The sequence below is a fragment of the Tetrao urogallus genome, assembly GCF_951394365.1.
Source record: "Tetrao urogallus genome assembly, chromosome: 5".
Classification (NCBI taxonomy): Eukaryota; Metazoa; Chordata; class Aves; order Galliformes; family Phasianidae; genus Tetrao; species Tetrao urogallus.
The window spans coordinates 232,094-251,247 of record NC_136818.1 but is presented as its reverse complement, the minus strand read 5'-3'; the positions used below and the strand labels follow the sequence as shown (position 1 = coordinate 251,247).

General features: G+C 40.7%; 1 protein-coding gene across 1 annotated transcript in view; it reads right to left on the bottom strand.

The window, feature by feature from the left end:
* SLC44A5 (solute carrier family 44 member 5) overlaps positions 1–19,154 on the bottom strand; it is a gene marked incomplete at both ends in the record, with an annotated part of 52,035 nt that overhangs the window by 21,581 nt on the left and 11,300 nt on the right. The window contains 5 exons of the mRNA XM_079535626.1: positions 610–738; positions 2,420–2,504; positions 5,599–5,683; positions 7,614–7,687; positions 12,451–12,499. Of these exons, the coding sequence (XP_079391752.1) occupies positions 610–738; positions 2,420–2,504; positions 5,599–5,683; positions 7,614–7,687; positions 12,451–12,499 (422 nt within the window). The remainder of the gene's footprint in view (positions 1–609; positions 739–2,419; positions 2,505–5,598; positions 5,684–7,613; positions 7,688–12,450; positions 12,500–19,154) is intronic.

Below are 19,154 nucleotides of genomic sequence, written 5' to 3'. Positions count from 1 at the left end.
TACTGTCAATGTGATTTTGGAAAAGACTGTTCTTACTGCTTTTTCTATTAAAAAAAATTAAAAAATAAAAAACCTTCTCACGTTGGGTCTGCATCTGGGTCAGAGGTGACTGACAAATTGTTCCTTAACTCCTCTTGCTTTTTTCTCTTCAGGAGGAGTAAGAATTTAACACAATTAACTGAGCTGATTTGCAAAGTGTTTTAAAGATGAGAGAAACACCTACAGCACCATTCAATGCAAAATAAATTTTGTTAAAGACAGATCAATTTTTCTAGCTACAAAATAGACTAAGTAGCATTAAGAACTTGGTTGAGATACTCTGCTCTACTACTGTGGTGCACCTGAGTACAGGAGAACACTGCCTGCCACAGTCCTGCATGCACACGGGTAGCTGCAGATATCTTTGTAAGCAAACAGCAATCACTGAAAGAGGGAACTCGGTGTGCACAAGAGATCTAAGCCATCAGTAAACCAGTGCCCAACCTTACACATGGAAATGCTCCTAATACGGTGATACTGGAATAAGCTAAAGCTCTAATATAGTTCAGTAAAATCAGGCACATTGCCTGAAGAATGAATGCATGCCATCACCTTTGGATACATACACACCTTGCGAGGATTGTTAAAACCAGGTTTGCAGTACTGCCTGAAGTAATTCCACTGATCTGGCCTATATCTGTAGGAAGCTTGAACATCAATGTAGGTTGCAAACCTGTCTGGGCACTTTGAGACACAAAGCTGCAAAAAAAAAAAAAAAAAAAAAAAAAAAAAAAGAAAAGAAAAATAAATAGAATATCTCAAGTAAGAAGGGATCCCCAGGGATCACTAAGTCCAATCCTTAGCTCCAAACAGCACCACGCAAAACCCAAACCATGTCTGAGAGTGGTGTTATCTGTGGATCCCAGTGAGCTGCAATAGCAAGTTTGTAAATGCGCAGTCTTACTTTAGAACTGAGCCTCTTTACATGGTGGTTCTTGTTTTTCACTCTCGAACTAATTTGACATGAAAGGAGCAGGAATTAAAGATCTTATTTGCAGTTTAAAAGAGGCACTGTCAAACTAAAGTCTATTCAGCATTTTTACAAACAAACAAACCAAAAACAGGGAATTAAACCTCTGCAGCAGCAAACAGGATTTAAGAACATACTCAGTTTTGGAGATGTCTGAAATAAAGCAACTACCCACCCTCCCCCAAACTCTGGTTCAACAAAGTGTTTCATCTTTCTCGATCCACAACCACTGCCAGCTTGAACATAGTACCAGTCAAATCCCTCACAATGATCTCAGTATTTGTGAGCAGGCTGAACTGTTGCAATAAAAAAGTCCAAGGACTGCAGGGCAACAGTTTCTGCGTCTTGAGCGTGAGTAGGTGGAAATTCCAGAAACAAATCTGCTGCTGATGAAGTTTCCATTCTATCAGCAACTGAATAGAGTTAAGACTCCTGCTCTCCCTTCCCAGAGATTTTCATCACATCAACTGTGTCAAATAATCTGTGCAGTCACAGCAAATAGGTGAGACAGATCTGGCAAGAATAGGAATCGGGAGAAAGCACAAGTTGGAACGGGAACCACTTTTCAAAGACAATGAAATAAATGGACAGTTGACATCTGGAGTCAGTAAACTGGTCACCAAAAAGCAGCTCTCATCCAAAGTAAGACTACATTTCACCAAACATTCTCAAGATGACTGAGACCAAACTATCACCTGATTATTTACACAGAACAAATACTCTGCTAGCAAGGGTGGATCAGAGCAGTCCTGCCCCAAACTCCTCTGACCCACCTCAGGCCATAATCTGCTGCTTTCCAAGATGAACTGACATCACTGTTTGCACAATTGCTCAGCAAACCAGACAATGAAATGGCCTCACGTACAGAAGATCAGAAGGGTAACTTTAATCCACGTGAGTTCAGGAACTGGAGTTATTGCACAGCTTCACAATCAGTTGCAGCACAGATAAGGGAGATCACAGATTTTGGCATTAGTCTGAAACAAGCTTGCTTCAATTTTGAAAGTGCCATAAAATCCAACCACACCCAGAAACTGCTGCCACTGGGGATATACACATTGTCATGTACATGCCCAGTTTGGAAAACCCTAGCTGTCAATTAAAATGATTTTTTGTATACACTTATTAGTACCGGACAGCTGCCTGCAATAAATTAATGAGTAACAAACTGCTGTATTAAACTAGACTTTTTTTCAACTTTGACCTAAAATACACAATCTGAAACGTTTCCATTTATTTTCTCTGATCATAACGGAACGCAGATACTTTATGCTATGTATGTAATCTATAAAACAACGGTATGGTATTTAGCTGGAGATGAACAGTACTTTTAAAATCCAAACAAATGCACGTCTAGTTCTTAAGCACTATGTCAACAAGGCAGGGAAAATATCTCTGTATTTCACTCACCTGTGTTGTAGGGCACTGCAGGTTAATTAACACTACCGGACTGGCACATTTCAGAATGTTAAAGTAAAACAAAATGCTCTTGTTCCTACAGGAGTGGACATAAGATAATTAACGTTATAAGTATAGGTGCTTGCATATCCTACCACATCAAAATTCACAGCGTGCATTGGTATTTTAATTCTATTATTTTTAAGTCTTAATACAAACACAAGAAAAAAAAAATCACAGATACTGAATGTTCTACAACAACATATCCTTTAAACCAGTTTTTGTTCTAAAGAATACTAACTTTGAGCAGTTCTTCCACAGCAAGGGTTTAAATCCTCGGCACTGTTACATGGTGTCTCAACTGTGCCCCTAAGAAATGCAAAGCTATCCAGTAAAACACCTGCAAAACACTGCAGCCCCTTTGCTTGCACTGAACATGCTGAGTACTGCATACAAAATTACTATCAACAAACTGTACATTGTAAAATCTGATTATTTTGCTGATCAGAAGGTGGCACCAAAATCATAAGCTTTTCATGGATGGAAACTGAAAGCAGCATGATCATGTCATCTTACAAAGGTGCTCCCAGCTCTCCCATGGTATCGATAAAGAGCAGTCTAAGGGGTTTGTGCCCAACATCCCCATGCCTCACAGCTCCTGGAAATCGGGGCCCTAAGGTCCCGCACCGGGGGCCTCCTCTATTTGGATTTCTTGAAAACTGATGACTCCAAGATCGCCAGATTTAAACACCTACTGTTCAAAACGATCAAAATGTGCCGGTAAAATCTTCTATCTCAAAATAATTATCAACTATCTCCAGGGAGGATGGCATACCAGAAGTCCTGCCCTATCTATATGACTTCAAAGTCAGCCAGCCATGCCAGGACTGCTCGGTGCCCCCAGGACACAACAGAGCACGTATCCCATGGCCTGGGCCGCACAAGAGAACACAGCACAGCAGCCCTGAGCTGGTGCAACTGGCACACCACTGACACACCGCAGCAACACAAGTGAGTTCTGCCCTGGGAGGAGGATGGTTAAGCCAAAACCAAAGTGCTCTTGGAGTAGCCAGGCTGCTACTGTCGTAGTTCTCAAGCATCCCAGTGTAGGACACGTATTCTGATTAGCACTGGGATTCCACCAGCTGCTTAGTCGGGCTAGATCTTCAAGACCATTACATTCCCCTGTATATATATAACAATTACATTTCATTTTCATATATTCATTTTCAAGTTCAACTGCCTGATATTTTAGAATGCACATTTCTTTTCACTGGGGTATGTTCTACTACGTGCTGTTTTACAAAAAACTCATACTGGCAAATACAATTCATTAACTGCTATTTCTTCAAATAAAAAAAATAAAATTTTGGACTTAAATGTCACCTTTCTTCAACAGGTAGATTCTCAATATTTTTTTCCTCATGTCTTGGCACACTCACTTGCTGATATTAGAGCAGAAAATAAAGATTACACATGTAGGTAACACAAGAATAAATCTGTGTCCTTTATAGAGAAACTGTATCGTATTCCATGATTACAAGTATGTCCTGTAGAAGGCAAACAGGCTTAGAGATTACATGGAGATTAATGGATGGCTTACAGGGAGGCACAAAGTGAACTACAAGTGATTCTCATGACAGCATAATCACATTAAGTCTCCAGGGACTTTGGAAAATCATCACTGTGAGTTAGCCTTTCTCACTGTACACGGTATCCATTTAGGACATACAAGCACATCCCATACCTCCACTTTTTCTGACCAGAGGGATTTGTTTAGAGGTGCCTTCTGGCAGGCCCTAATGCTAATGTTGCCATGGACAATTCTGCCTGTACAGTGAATTTTATTATGTGCCTTTTGACTAAATTTTTTTGTAAAAAACCTCCTCAATGGCAAATGAACGCCAAAATGCATCCTCAGTGGCTGTATTATTCCCTGGCAATGACAGGGACACTTCTACACACAAATTGGAAATTACGTTGTAAGAAATAACTGAAGACTTGTGTGACAAAGAGAAATCAAGACTGCGAGTGGGTGACAAGAATCAGACAGAACGATCTGCCTACGTGTCACACTCAATGAGCAGATGCTGTGTGACTCTGATCCCCAAACCTATTGGCCAGTGCCAAATAGGAGGCAAATGGAGGAGTGGGTGAACAGCAGGTGAGTGTGTGCAGTGCCATGGAGCACACAGCATTACAACTCTTCACAGAGAAAGAGGACTCCTAAGGCCTTGCCAATAGCTGCTGTCGGGAAGCACAGTCAGAGAGAGGAATAGATTTTGTCTTCTTACAGAGCCTAGCCTGCTTCCCCTGTAAAGAGTTTGAGAGTAAGCATTAGCTCTTCCTCTGCCCCCTTCTCCCTTCTTCTGAACTGTCCTTTGGGCAGTGGGTTCACCGTTTTTTGCCCCAGAAAATTAAATGCGAAAATAAAGCAGCAGCAAATACTAGCTCTTGTTTTGATTCCTGCACAATTTCCAACCTCATGTAGTCAGCAAGGGCACAAAAGCTACCAAACGATTACTTTTTGAAAGGGAAACAGTAAAAATATTTATTAGTTCTTTTTTCATTAGACACTCTTAGATTTTCAGAGAAAACAATGATGTGACATCTGATTTCTCGAAAGTCCAAATATAAAATACTAGGAAAACAAGATAAGTAAATAGAGCACTTGGGGGCTGATAACCCCAAGAAAGGTATGGCTACAGCTGCCTGACCACACCGTCTCCCCTCTACATACACTGGATAAGGAGCAGAAGAAAATAGGAGCTTTACTGCATTTTCTTTTATGGCATTTGTTTCGTACAGAGGGAAACCAAGAAACTGCAATGCTCTAGAGACTACTGCTGCCCCAAGACGGATAGAAGAGCTTCCCTAGACTTTGCTGTTAGAAGATGTGCCAGCTAGTCACTTCCAATGCTATCAGTGATGCAATCTTAGTTACATTTATACTTAACTAAAAATGTTCTCTGAATGATGACAACTGCTCTACAGTAATACTCTGTGTTTAGATTTCCTCTGAGCAACTAATCTAGTTCTGAACTTTATTTGGAATACATGCAGTAAGAGGGCATCAAGTGTTGATGTCTCTTCAACTTTGCTCAAGAATCACTTGCAGACGGAGGATGTGAAACCTCATTTTTTATTCATAGTGCACGAGTCAGAGACAGGTGTTCAGGTTTAGTACTCACTCATTGAAGGTGTCCTTCTGACCACAGAACTGCCCATAGCTGTCAGTTGGATAAATCACTTTCCTGGGATCGCCATGTACCCAAGCTGCAAATATACATATATTTTTACATTATAGTCAAGCGAACAGCAGTAATGGTAATAGTTGAAATTCACCTCTCACAAACAGTTTCAATTTTTGTTGATGGCTACTGAAGGACACTGGTTTGTATATTTCCTAATAAAAAAACTGAACTACAATACAGATAAATCAGTAACAAAGGAAGTCGGTTCACTTTTTATCTTCAGGGCAAACATATCTGAGTTGGATCCAAAATCTGAAGTAACAGACTTTAAAAAACAAGTTTTCAAAAGGTGAAAGAGGAAGTACTGCAAAAGTTCTGTTGGCTTACAGCCACAGAGAAACAGGGAGTTGACTACGCAGACAGATTAGAGTGTTCACAAACAACTGCAGTGGTACTGGAATCCATGGGATTACCCAAGCATGACAGAAATACACCAGTTGTGACTGAATCCAATGGACTCCACTGGCAATAGGAATGTAAACAAAAACACACTATTTAAATCAAAACATTTCCTGTTCTCTCACTTGGTAATTATCCCATTTTTCAGTTATTAGGTCCATACCTGGCAACTTACACATATACATAGCTCATATGTACCATAGGCCTGAATGGGAAAAGAAGTTTATCTTGAACTTCCTTCCTCCAATTTAAAACTAGCCTTCTTTTTCAAGCCATTTTCACCCGCGTTATTTCCTGCTGAGAATGAAGTGCACACCATGCACTAGTATCATCATTTCTAAGCTACAGTCTGCAGATCTGACTAAATTCCTTTTATGACTAGCCAATGACTGGTCTTTGAATTACTAACTACTAACTGCTGATCTGCAGTTCAAGTAACAGAAACTTCATTTTTTGAAGTATCATCTGGAAGTGAAATATGTAGAACATACTTCCATATCAATACCCTGAGCTAACCTTCTAAAATCAGGTTGCTAAAGAAGTGTAAAAAGAGGCCACTGATCATCTTCAGGAAGCCAAGACTTCATAGCACAAGAACATGATTCAGCTAGAGACTTCCAGCGTTTCCTTTCTGTTTGTCCAGATACAAGCACTCCAGAACATCGCCTGTCTGCACAAAAGCAGGCCATCAGCCACTAAAGCATTTGTACCTTCAAGAAAACAACAAATGTTCCTCTGATCTGAGTCCAGCCCCTTCAGTTTTGGCTTTGTGTTTGAATCCTGACAGAAGGGCAGAGCAGAACATCAATGAAGAATCAATCAGACAGAAAGAGGACAACAGCACAGACACCTAGAACAGGTTGCCTAGGACCATATCCAAACAGCTTTCAATGTCCCCAAGAATTAAGACTGTGCAACCTCTTCTCTGTACTGAACAGAAAATGATAATACAGAATAGTGAAGAAAACTAATGGCTTTTCTTAAATCTAAGGCAGAGCTAAAATGATGTTTTACAAGTAAACTGAAAAAGTTTAGGCACACATGCAGTTATGCAATTCTCTCACACAAAATAAAAGGATTATTGTGGATTAATAAATGTTCTGATGCGCAAGTAACTCTGGATCCCAAACTAAATGAAGTTATCACTACTCACTGCTCACATACGTTCTTTTGGTAATTAATCTTCAGAACAAAAACCCTCTTAAATATCAAAGTATTCAGTTCTAACTTTTGCTGTCAGATTAATGGCAAATGAAAGGATTTTTCCACAACAGTTACTATGATTGTAAAATTATCAAATCATCTTTGTTTTCGGACACATTTCATTTCAAAATTTCAAACATTTCATCAGTAAACACATCTTTTTGAACTTCTCTCTAATTACGGCAGACACTGAATGTTAATTCACAATTTGATTCTAGGCAAGGCAGTGCTTATTGATCTGAAAGCTTTATGTAGGTATAAGCAGAACGACATGCCAGTTAAAAGTATTCAGAGTTGCTCATCATTGGCATGAGAATGCACTACTGTATACTATACCTGTGTGTACTTACCTACAATTCCTAATGCAATGTAACCCAGAATGACAACTATGAAGATTACACAGCAAATAACATCTGTACAATGCCTAGGAACAGAAAGGAACACTGTTTAAAAATAAGGGGTCTAATACAATGCTTTGAAAACATCGAATGTCCCACTCTTCCCACATCTGAATATACCACATAAACATAGCTGCATCTGCACTTACTGTTTTCTGAAGTCTTCCACTAAGTCACATTTGAGATGCTAAGGTCCTGCTTTCACTGCAAGACGTTTATAAACATCCTCAGTGTGTCCTTTAAAACTGGTATCAAATTTTAGAAACAATGTCTTGAGATGATGACTCAATACAGCTTACCTGTATTATAAGCAGGTTATGAACGGAAAAACAACAGTGAAACTAAGAAATACAGCCCATCTGCAACTATCCAATCCGTGCAGGAAATTCTTATCCAGCTGCTTGACCTCACCTAGTGCAATCAAAATAAGCTCTACAGAAGGAGAAAAAAAGACTTGTGGAGAGGCGTATCTCCATTTGCAGACAAGCAAAGAACAGCATTCTCTGGACTGAAAACTAAGACACAAATATCCAACTCAACTCATCCTACACTGAATATCTGTTCAGCTTGTGCAGGCAGAGAAATAGAGATGTGGACTAACACACGTTTTTCTCCAGTGTTGGACCTTGATTAGAGGCATTCCAACAATGTAATTAATAGGAAACATGAACTCCTAAGAGGGCAGGAGAAAGGCAAGCATGCACTTACGGAGACAACAGGTTCTGGTGAGCAATTTTCTCCTTCACAAGCTAACATCACAAGCCTTTGCTTCTGAAGACAAGCAGCAGCATATCAGTTCATTTCTCATAAGACTCTGCAGGTCTCACTCATTAAGAAGTATTCGTGATTTCTGTCTCATGAGTCTACATTATTTCATTAGCAAAGAAGCACATTATTCACAGAAGGATTTACTATCTTCATCTACCTCATCTGAAATACTTCGATCTCTGTTACTGACAACTTACTGTTTGGCACAGTTTTGGTGACGAGCATTATGGATAGCCTAAAGGTATGCAAACTTGGCAGCTACTCTGCCTGGGCAAGTTCTGTCTGCAGAGGCTGCTGCTCTCCGTTCTCCCCTGGTAGTAATAAATGGCTTCTGTACTGACCTGATCAAAGTTGTATTCCAGATTTCCATGATATAAGACTGAGCAACAGTCACTCCAGAAAGTGTAATGCGTGCTTCATTATAAAGTGAAAGCAAAGGATTGCCTTCATAAACACAGCAGTGTTCAGCTCTCCTTGCAAGTCTATGCAAGGAGCCAAGAGAATGCAAGCTGAAGCCTGAGCATGAAAAGAAATCTCATAATGCAATCTCCAACGAAAAACAGTAATTTTTAGTGTCTATCATTCTTTCCATTTTCCAATCTATGTTCTCCTCTTATAAATAACCATTACTCTGTAGTATAAAGGAGCTGATATTTGAAACAACTGCAGAACTTTGGAAGTGTTTTCAGGCGTGGAAAATAAATGAAAAATCCTGTATCTCTAGGGAGATAGTTTCACCATCTCACTGAAATAAACGTGCAGTAAGGCAAAGCCGGTACAGATTCAGGGTCAGTATAACAGTTACCTAATGAAGGACAACTGCCTTGTTCAGACACTGTTGAAGCTTGGCTCTCACCCCATAAGGGAAATTTTTAAGAGACGGAAGATTTAATAGAAGAAATCTCAGGAGAAATGAGCCACCATAAATATTCTAATTACAACTTATATTGTCTCAAAAATCTCTTCAAGTGTATTTCTCAGAGGTCTCATTTTACGATAACCAAATACAATTAACAGTTACATTTGTTTGTGCTGGATCTTACTTTGAAGTTTTGCAGACCCATCACGAACAAGTACCCATAAACAACCAGAATGCAGGACGTTCTGTTCTTCACAGAACATTTATAGGACACAAACTCTTGTATAGTTCCCAGCATGTCTTAAATGTGCTGGGGGCCCCAGATCTGGAATCTGACATAGTGCTCCAAATGGGGCCTCGTGAGGGCAGAGTAGAGGGAGACAGTTGCCTCCCTCACAGCCACTGCATTTATTCCATTTTAATAAAATGTCTGCATGAAATATAACCAAACTCCACACACAAACCCTTCAGAATTATGGCACTAGCAATGTACCATACGTATTGCCTCACTGAACACTCCTATTAACCCCATTGCTCAGTACTTCAACCACTGGCAACAGCTCTGTTCTCTTCAGAAAGAAAAATCAGTGCAGTCCACATAAATGTTTCTCCTTGCAGAGTAAGACTTAGCTTTCTGTTCCTCAGGTTTTCAGATCTTTAGTGGTTTGGAGGATCATTTGGTGCTCAACAAATTGTGAACATTTATACTCCACTGTACCTTGAAAAGTACATTAACTTCAGCAGCCACTAGGAAGGATGTAATTGTTCTCTATGCACCTTCCATCACTGACATACACAGCTTGCAGCCTACCACTCTTGATATCCCTCTTCATTTTCAAAACTGAAGAGAAACTTAGTCCCTGATTACAGAAAGTTGACAGTGAGGTTAAGAGCAGCTCAATTTATTTTATCAGCTGAAAGCAAAGATAGGTTTATCCGCACCCACACCATACACACCTAGTTGTCCTGGATTTGGCCGGGATATTTAAGCCACAGAGGTCTGCATGATGTTGTGTTTCAGATTTATGGTGAAAAATTGCGATGAGAGCACATAGATGCTTTGGCTGCTGCTGAGTAGTGCTTAAAGAATCAAAGACATCTCAGCTTCTCAGGGTCTGCTACAGATGAGGCTGGAGGCACACAAGAAATGAGCAGGGGCCACTGACCCCAACTGATGAAAGGGACATCTACACTGTTTGATGCAGTGAAAAAGGGGGAGGAAGGAGAAGACGATGTTACCAATGCCTTTGTTTTGTCTTGTGTGCACGTGCAGCTTTTGCATTACTTAATAAACTGCTTTCATCTCAAACCACAAGTTCTCAACTTCTAGCTGTCAGATTCTCTCTTCTGCCTTGCTGTGGGAAGTGAGTGAGTGGTTGTGTGGTGCCAAGCTGTCTGGGGGTTAAACACTCTAATGCCTCTCCTCCTACAGAAATCTCAAAGTCAGAAGCAAATTCAGTGCAGAAAATGATTTTTCACCTCTTCAACTCTTGGGAATATATTCTGAGAAAGCATTTTACTCATCAAAACTAGCTAATCCTTATGTATAATTGATGGATATCAAGATGTTACAATCACAAAATAAACAAGAGAGTTTGGTGAAGTGGACTACAATAACAAGAGAGAATAAATGGAAGGCTTACCCTTATGCTGGGCTCACCACAAGACACCAGAAGAAGGGATCTCCAGAAGAGATCCTTCCCCACTGGCAGCCAGCTCTTAAATAGGTCTAGGAGGGGGGGGGGAGCCAGGCTCCACCCCTTCCGGCAGCACAGCTGAATTGCCTTCACCTGTGCTCCTCTGGCTGGCTCATGGCTCGCCTCAGGTGATCAATCAGAGGCTGTGACTCAGCAGTTCCCATACATCCTTATTTACTTTATTTTACTTAATTGGGAAAAGGAAAGTAAAAAAGAAACATTAATTGTCTTAAAAAAGTCTGAAACTGCTTCAGGGGTTCATGTACTGCGCTGAGTGCACTGATGACTCCACATGGTTTGACAAGTCATTTGGGGATCTTGCAGCAGCAATAAGCTGAACCTGAACCCAGGTGCACCTTACTGCAAAGTAAGCTCTCTAAGCAGCATTTTAGGAATCAGTGCCAGATGGCATACTGTACAGTGGAGCAACACCTTCAGTGTTTAGTGAACTGTTTCCAAGAACACTGTCTCACCAGACATTAAAAATGCACTTAACATATGTCGTATACCAGTTACGGGTCAGTTTTTACTTTACTTTGCTCTTAAGAAGCTGCTGTAGAATGTAGAATGTACAATTAAAACAGCACATACATACCTGAAAGTGCAGTCAGCGTCACAGCAACCGTGCATTACTAACAGCAAGCCACAGCACAGAAGGTTTGGGACCTCTAAAGATCAACCACTTCTGAGCCCTGTGCCACAGATACACCCTCTCAACTCTGCCCCTGCAAGGCTCCATCCGGAGTACTGTGTCCAGATCTGGGGCCCCCAGCACAAGATGTGGCTATGGGAGCAGGTCCTGAGGAGGCCATGGGATGCTCGGAGGCTGCAGTACCTCTCCCAGGGAGACAGTCAGAGAGTTGGAAGTGTTCAGTCTGGAGAAGAGGTGGATCTGGGGAGACCTCATTGCAGCCTTCCAGTACTTTACAAACTTTATAAACTTCCAATACATTATAAACTCCAAGGGAGTTTATAAACATGAGGGAAGTGACTTTTTACTTGGTCTCATAGTAATAGGACAAGGGGGAATGGCTCTAAACTTAAAGAAGGGAGACTTGCACCATTTGTGAGGAGGAAGCTCTTAACCCAGCGCTGATGGGGCACTGGTACGGCTGCCCAGAGCTGTGGGTGCTCCATCCCAGGTGCTCAAGGCCATGGATGGGACTCTGGGCAGCCTGAGCTGGTGACTGGCAACTCTGCCCATGTCAGGGGGTTTGGAACCAGATGATCGTTAAGGACTAGCCCAATCTAAGCCTTTCTATGATTGCATGATTTAATACAAACGATGTAAAGTTCACAAAACTGGCATTCACATTGAAAGAACTTAAAAGCATGCACGTAAGTGTGGGAAGCCTTTTGGATTAGAGAACTTCAGTATCAAATTCATATGTTTTATCAATCAGTTTTTTTTCCCTTGCTCACTGCAAAACTAACAGAATAAAACAGAATGACTTAAGATATTTACCTGTTATGAATAGGTCCTCTGAACTTTGGGTCAAATTTCCTTGGTTCACCTGCATTTAAAATGAAACAACATAAAATCATGTCCTTATAAAAAATAAAATCTATACATAAGGGTTGTTAACAACAATCTTTGAAGAACATCTTCCATACACCCCCATTTACTCAATTCTGTGCAGGCATCAGCAGTAACTCACCAAAACAACTACCTGGTTTCAGTAGTCAGGATCGAAGTTAAGCTTAAGAAATTGGAGGGTGTCCCTTTTACCATGTGATGAAGTTAACATGCATCCTAACACTGCATCTATCCACAGTGTTGACAACATAAAGTTGCTGATACTCAAGAGCCAACAACTGTATCTCACAGTCACACGCTAAGAAACTTCTTGTTTGGCAGCAGCCAGTGAGTGAAATACCTCTGTGGAGCTGCAAGCTAAACCCTTCTGGTCTGATTCTTCTATCAAGAATCGCTCTGTATTCTAGAACAACGACGCCATTTTCCCCTTTATTTATAACTGGTGAAATCAGGTGTACAAAGCTTTCCCACAGACTGTCAGTGGAATGAAAACAATATTTTAAGAGATGTACTCCTGTAAATGTGTGGAGTTTACTAGTCAGACAATACTTTGTAAACTCTGCATTTTCCTGATATGGAAGGTCAGCTAGTTTTGATGCATATTTTTTGGATAAATATACGCGATACTTTAATCATATCAAACATGATACTGTAGTAGTTTTAAATATTCTCAAAGTGTTTAGATTTGGGCAATTAAATCTTTTTTTCTGCTTTTCTTTAAAAGCAGTGCACTGAATTGCCTCAATATCCCACAGCAGTGTGCTGCAAGTGTTTCTAACAGGCATTTCTGGGGCACTTCCAACAAGTATGATATGGAAAAGCGGGTAGGACGAACTGCCTTCATATGTAAAAAGCTAAATTGCAAAAGAATAATATTTCCAGTTTGTTTTTTTGAACATAATGAAGATAAAAGAAAAACACTAATTGTAACAAACACAAAGTCAGGGAAAATTCAAAGAGTCACTTTCAGCTTCTTTGGTGTTGTTTACAAAAGCGTGCCAATTCCAGGAGCTTCCATTAAAACAAGCACAACCTTCCCGAGGCACCCGTAAAGCACAGTCTCAAAAGAAATGATGTGGAACTGCTTTCTGTAACAGACGGGATCTGCCTTTCCCATTAGGGAGGAAAAAACTTTTATTATGTACATTTTTAAAAGATACAGAAACACAGAGAAAACACAAAAAGTCGTGGGCATTGTTTACTGAACACAGACACTGCTCTGACGATTTATGAACTAGCATTTGTGTCTACTACATCCAACTAAATAGAGCAAAATGAACCCCCTTTTCTGTGGCAATTCCTACCAAGTAAAGAGTCCATGTTATTGCAGCAAATAGCCTAGTTAGACAGCTGAACACTGCAGCAATGCATGCTTCAGTCTAGTGTTTGTAAAGCATTACATTGGTAGCTCTCAGACAGAATTCAGCTTTTCCAACTTGACATGGAATAAAATGTCTCGCACCAGCACGGCCAGAGCCTCCCGTGCCATACAGGATGGTTTGCTCACAGTAAGCCGTTACGCTGCCAGCACTTCTACTGCTTCTATAGCCTGTGCTGTTTGACCGTAAACTGTCCTTACATTTCACAGCTGGCAAATCTTTCTTCCTCTATAGACCTCCCACAGTACAAGTTATGCAAAGATGTTAAATAAGATTTCCTCTGCCAAGTCTCAGTCTGAAATACAAACTATCTGCTGTATACTGATTTTTCATTCTTGTCTAATGGGACATTTACCTGTGGAAGATGTCATCATTTACTAAATTATTTTCTCAATAAAACGTACATTTCAGCTTTCTGCATAGCACAGAGTGCAGATGCGTCAGAGCCAAAAAGTCTTTGCATTGCTACTTTAGACAGTATAATGCCTAAGTACTGAAAGGAAACACAAGCATTGCATTTACTGTGCAAAACCAAAACGCTGAAGCCTTTTTTCTTAATAAACCAGACATCTCTCCTTTCATCTACAGACACACAGAATGCCCATGTGCTGATCTTCACCAGCATGAAACTTTCATTTCCTGAGCAATATGATTACGAAACCTATTATAGAATTCTGTAATGAGACATACATAGGCAATGGCAAATTTTAAAAACTAAACTACATGCTGGAATAACAAAGAAAATTTCTAAGTAAACCCTGCACTACACAGTGACAAAAAATACATATATTATAATCTAATACAATAACTCACAAATAATGCATGTCATACAAACATACAACTCACTTTGCTATTACAGAAAATCAGTGTCCTCCAACATCTACTTTTTTGAGATACGTAGCATAATCAGTATCAGAAATAGAGTATGATGAAGACATGACGGATCGTCTCTAAAATATGAGCCATCAGTTGTACGCTCAGCTACCTCCTGGGACGAGGCTTCCTGTCACTGTGCTGTGCTGAGGCTGGAGGGAACGGCCTCCAGCTGCACCAGGGGAGATTCAGGTTGGACATGAGGAGAAGTTTCTTCTCCAAAAGAGCAGTTAGGCACTGGAACGGGCTGCCCGGGGAGGTGGTGTCCCTGCAGGTGCTCAAGGAACATTCAGATGTGATACTAAGGGACGCGGCTTCGTGGGGAAACGCTGGTGGAAGGTGGATGGTTGGGCTGGATGGTCTTGGAGGTCTTTTACAACCTTGGTGACCCTATGATATAAGTATCTTCCATGTCAACGATTTGTTAAACATCTTTTTCAAACATGTTTACTCATTAAGTAAGATAGGATTTTTTGTATTTGATTACTAGTATCTGGCATGATATTTTAATACCAAAATATCTGGTTATGCTTTAGACTGATTACAATGTTAGGCAAAAACAGATCTGTCTAGAAAACAAGACTGAAATTAACTTGTGTTAATTCATGTGCTATTCTCTGTATAGAAACAAACACCCTGTAGCAGTATTCTTAAAGCAAAAAAAAAACAACAAAAGAGAAAACACTAAACAACCAGAAACCGTAAAAAATTATATAAAGAAAGCCATTCAAATAGAGATCTGGTGACTTGTGGCTATTGTCGCTTTACTAGAGACTAAAATTTGTCTATATGATTTGTATAACGCCATACATAAGATGATGATGAATGCCTGCTTATTTGAATGTAGCTAGTCTATAGTACGATGAAAGGAGCAGCAGCTCCCATGGCTGTTTTTGAACCATTAGATACACGGTTACAAATGGAGTTTGTAACATTATGCTAATTAGGCCCAGTGCTTCAATGGAGACTCATATTTTCAGTGCTTCTACCTTCAGCTCTGACACTGCTGCTATTTACTGTCAGACGTGCTCTGCTAGCAACGGCTCTGCGTCCGGAACAACGAAGGCATTCACAAAATGATAACAGAGGCAGATTTAATTTAAGAATTTATTTAAACAAATAAATTACTTGCAGTTGACCGAAAGCAGTCAGAAGTGACCCTCTGTTCTGAGCTTCTTCTTCTTATTAATACAGAACAGACTTCAACTGCATCCTCTATTTTGTCTTTAAAAAAATCCCTCTTCAATCAAAAGCTTGAGTTTAAAAAAGTAAAACGTGCCCTTAAACAAAAGAGGGCAACTGTCACTACTGCTGTTTCTGTCTCTGGAGACCCCTACAGACCCCCTGTTGTAGTTTCCATGAAAATAACCAGGAGGCATTACTTTCACAGCAACCTATGTACGTGAATGCCTCAAGAAATGCAATAACCAGCCTGCCTGAAGAAAAGAAATACATTACCAAAGTCAGTCATTTCTATTCCCGTTACCTAACAGACAAAATTATTTAAACAGTCTGTTTCCCTCACTATGATTTGAATCTCTACCCTGCTAAGCCCTGTTTTAATCACTATCCAGCTAGTGATGGAACACCAAAGTAATTCTGTGTTCTCACAATTAGAATAAAAGACAGCATTCAGATTTAAGAGGGGGAGGAGAAAGGAATTAAAAAAAAAAAAAAACAACAACAAAAGAATGACAGAAAGAAAAGCTTTTTCATTATTTCTTTGCCCAGATTTTTCTCCCTTAAGTATTTCCCACTCTCTAGAGAATTCAAGCAAAAATCTGGTCCAGAGTTCACATTCCATCCTACTTATACTCCCACTGTTGGAGCCGTTTTGATTGCCTTCCACAGCTCATCACCAGCAATGAAGTGTCTCCCACAAAAGATGATGACCGTGAAGTACTGGGACACTTCGGGATACCTCTGATATTTTGTCGGAGATGGCTGCATACACACAGCTGCATTTACAGTTACTTTGGGTGTATTACTTTTTCAACAGACTTACTGGAAAAATGGTCACATTTATCTCCTGAAGTGTGGTTTTCTTCTTACACTTTCTGTAAGTTCTTCAGTGTTAGCAACATACAACTCACTAAAAACTAACTGAAAGAAAACAAAAGACGTCCTTGATCTATTAAATGTTTCCTGATCATTAACTGCACTGGCTTTATGTGGTGAGGTTTTGGCAGCAGGAGGGCTGCAGGGGTGAATTTGGCAAGATGAGCCCAGGCAGGTAGGTGTGTTAGGTAAGAGCCAGCTCCAGATGGAACCGCAGAGACTTTGTTGGCTGTGCCTCCAGGATAAGATATTTAAAAGTGAGGGAAAAAAAACAAACAAAAACCACGCCGTTGAGCAGCATCAGTGGGACTGGTCAGAAGACGTCAGACAAACTGCCCCGCAGACACCGAGCTCCGTGCATTAGGAGGTTGAGGAGCTGCCCTGTGCCTCTGCGGAAGCCCACGTGGGATCAGTTTGGTAAAGATGGCATCAACAGGAGGAACTCATGTGGAGCAGGGGAAGAATGAGGATGAAGGAGCAGCAGAAACAAAGCATCACGGACTGACCGCATTCCCATCACCTCGCACCACTCACGTAGGTGGTAGAAGGATAACGGAGAGGAAGGCGGGTTTTGTTTGCTTTTGGCTCTGACTGCCTGACCATTATTAACTGCCAATAAACCGATCTTCCCCAAAGCCGAGTTCGTTCTGTCCGTGACTGTAACCGACCAGAGATTTCTCCGCTCGCCTCAGCCTGCAGCAGCTCCCGGTGCCTCTGCACGAGCTGAGGGAGGCGGCAGAGCTGCAGGCGGGCACCTGGCGGCCTGACAAGGCCAAGCGCCACAAGAAGCAGCGCAGCTGGGAGAGCCGGGGACCGCGCCACTGAGCGGCGGCGCGGGAAGATTGCCTCCCGCACTGAGCGCTTGGATTCACACACGCAGCATCCGTCACGAGTTGTGGATGAGATTCGCAGTAACTCTGGAGCAGGTTTTCTGTACAGCTGAATGTGCCTTCCGCATGCAAGTGAACAAAATCACCTCTAACGACTCGCTCGTCCATGTCTGTCAGCAGTGAAGTTCTGCCAAAAGTAAATGGCGGTTTTCCCTACAGGGAAACAAATGTGCATTGTAGAGAATTAACAGCTAGAAATCAAGGGCAAAGTCATGCTGATAGAAATATTTTATTCTTGCATTCACTCTGATCTGTGATGTTGAAACCACTACAGCAAGGGTCGGTAGGAAAACGTACAAAATTCCTCTACAAGGGAAGAAACAGTGAAAGAGCAGGCAATAAATTACAGCTGATCTTCAAAGCAAAATAATTCTTTGTAGCAAGAAGATACAGAACATAGAGAGACAGAAAGGAATAAAAGACCAAGCAAACACTTCTGATTCAAGGTGCATAGCGGCTGCAAATTAAGCAAAAATAGATATTTGTAAATGACAACTGCTACAGTACAGGAGCTTGTCGTCTATAATAATATTTCACATAAACATTTATCTAATGCAGCAGCACAAACTCATGATTACGTAAAAACGTGTATACTCCTAACATAACCAGCACGTGATTGAAAGTTTTCAGCTCAAATGATCGGCAGGAAGCTGTAGGTAATCACAGTGCAACGCAGCTAACGAAGCTCAGAAAGACAACATACAGAAGTGCACAGCAGCACACAAAACTGCGAGTTACTTCATCTCCTAATCATGTAAGCACTCAGCTTTCATCTGCTTGCAAAAAGGAAAGATCAGGACAAAGACAAAAACAAACCAATCCACTCTATGGAGCAATCCATAATGATGTAAAATACAGTACTGCAAAGCTGTACTTGTGAGTGAGGAGAAGCATAGAGGTATTTGACTTTGCCCTTTATTATACTAACAATCTCTGATATCCAAGTTGAACTGCACTAACATGAGGAAAACATGTCTAAAGGTACTGCCCAGCTGTCCTAAGGGCCTGCAAGTCCTTATCAGATTTATACGAGCAGGTGGGCAGACACAGCAATACCAACATGCTCAAAACAGCACAAAAAAGTACAGCTACATAGATTAGTCTTATTTTTTCCTCCAGTGTTCCAATCAGACTGAAGAGCTTGCAGAATAAGAACAGAAACAATTTTCTCTTATAGTTTCACTTATTACACAATCTAGAAGTATCAGCTATATTTGCTAAATCTACAATGACAAGCATAGAGAAGTTATTTATCTGTGGCACACTGCAGGCAATCTGCTTCTTCATCTTGCCTGAAATAACATTCTCAGAAGTGTCAAATCTAGGAAGTCCATTTTCAGTTTTGTGGGCTTTTAAGGAGAGCTTAAGAGGGTTTGAGACACTGGCTGGAATTCAGAAACTTCAAGTTGCAAATGTTGTTTTCTAATAGTTG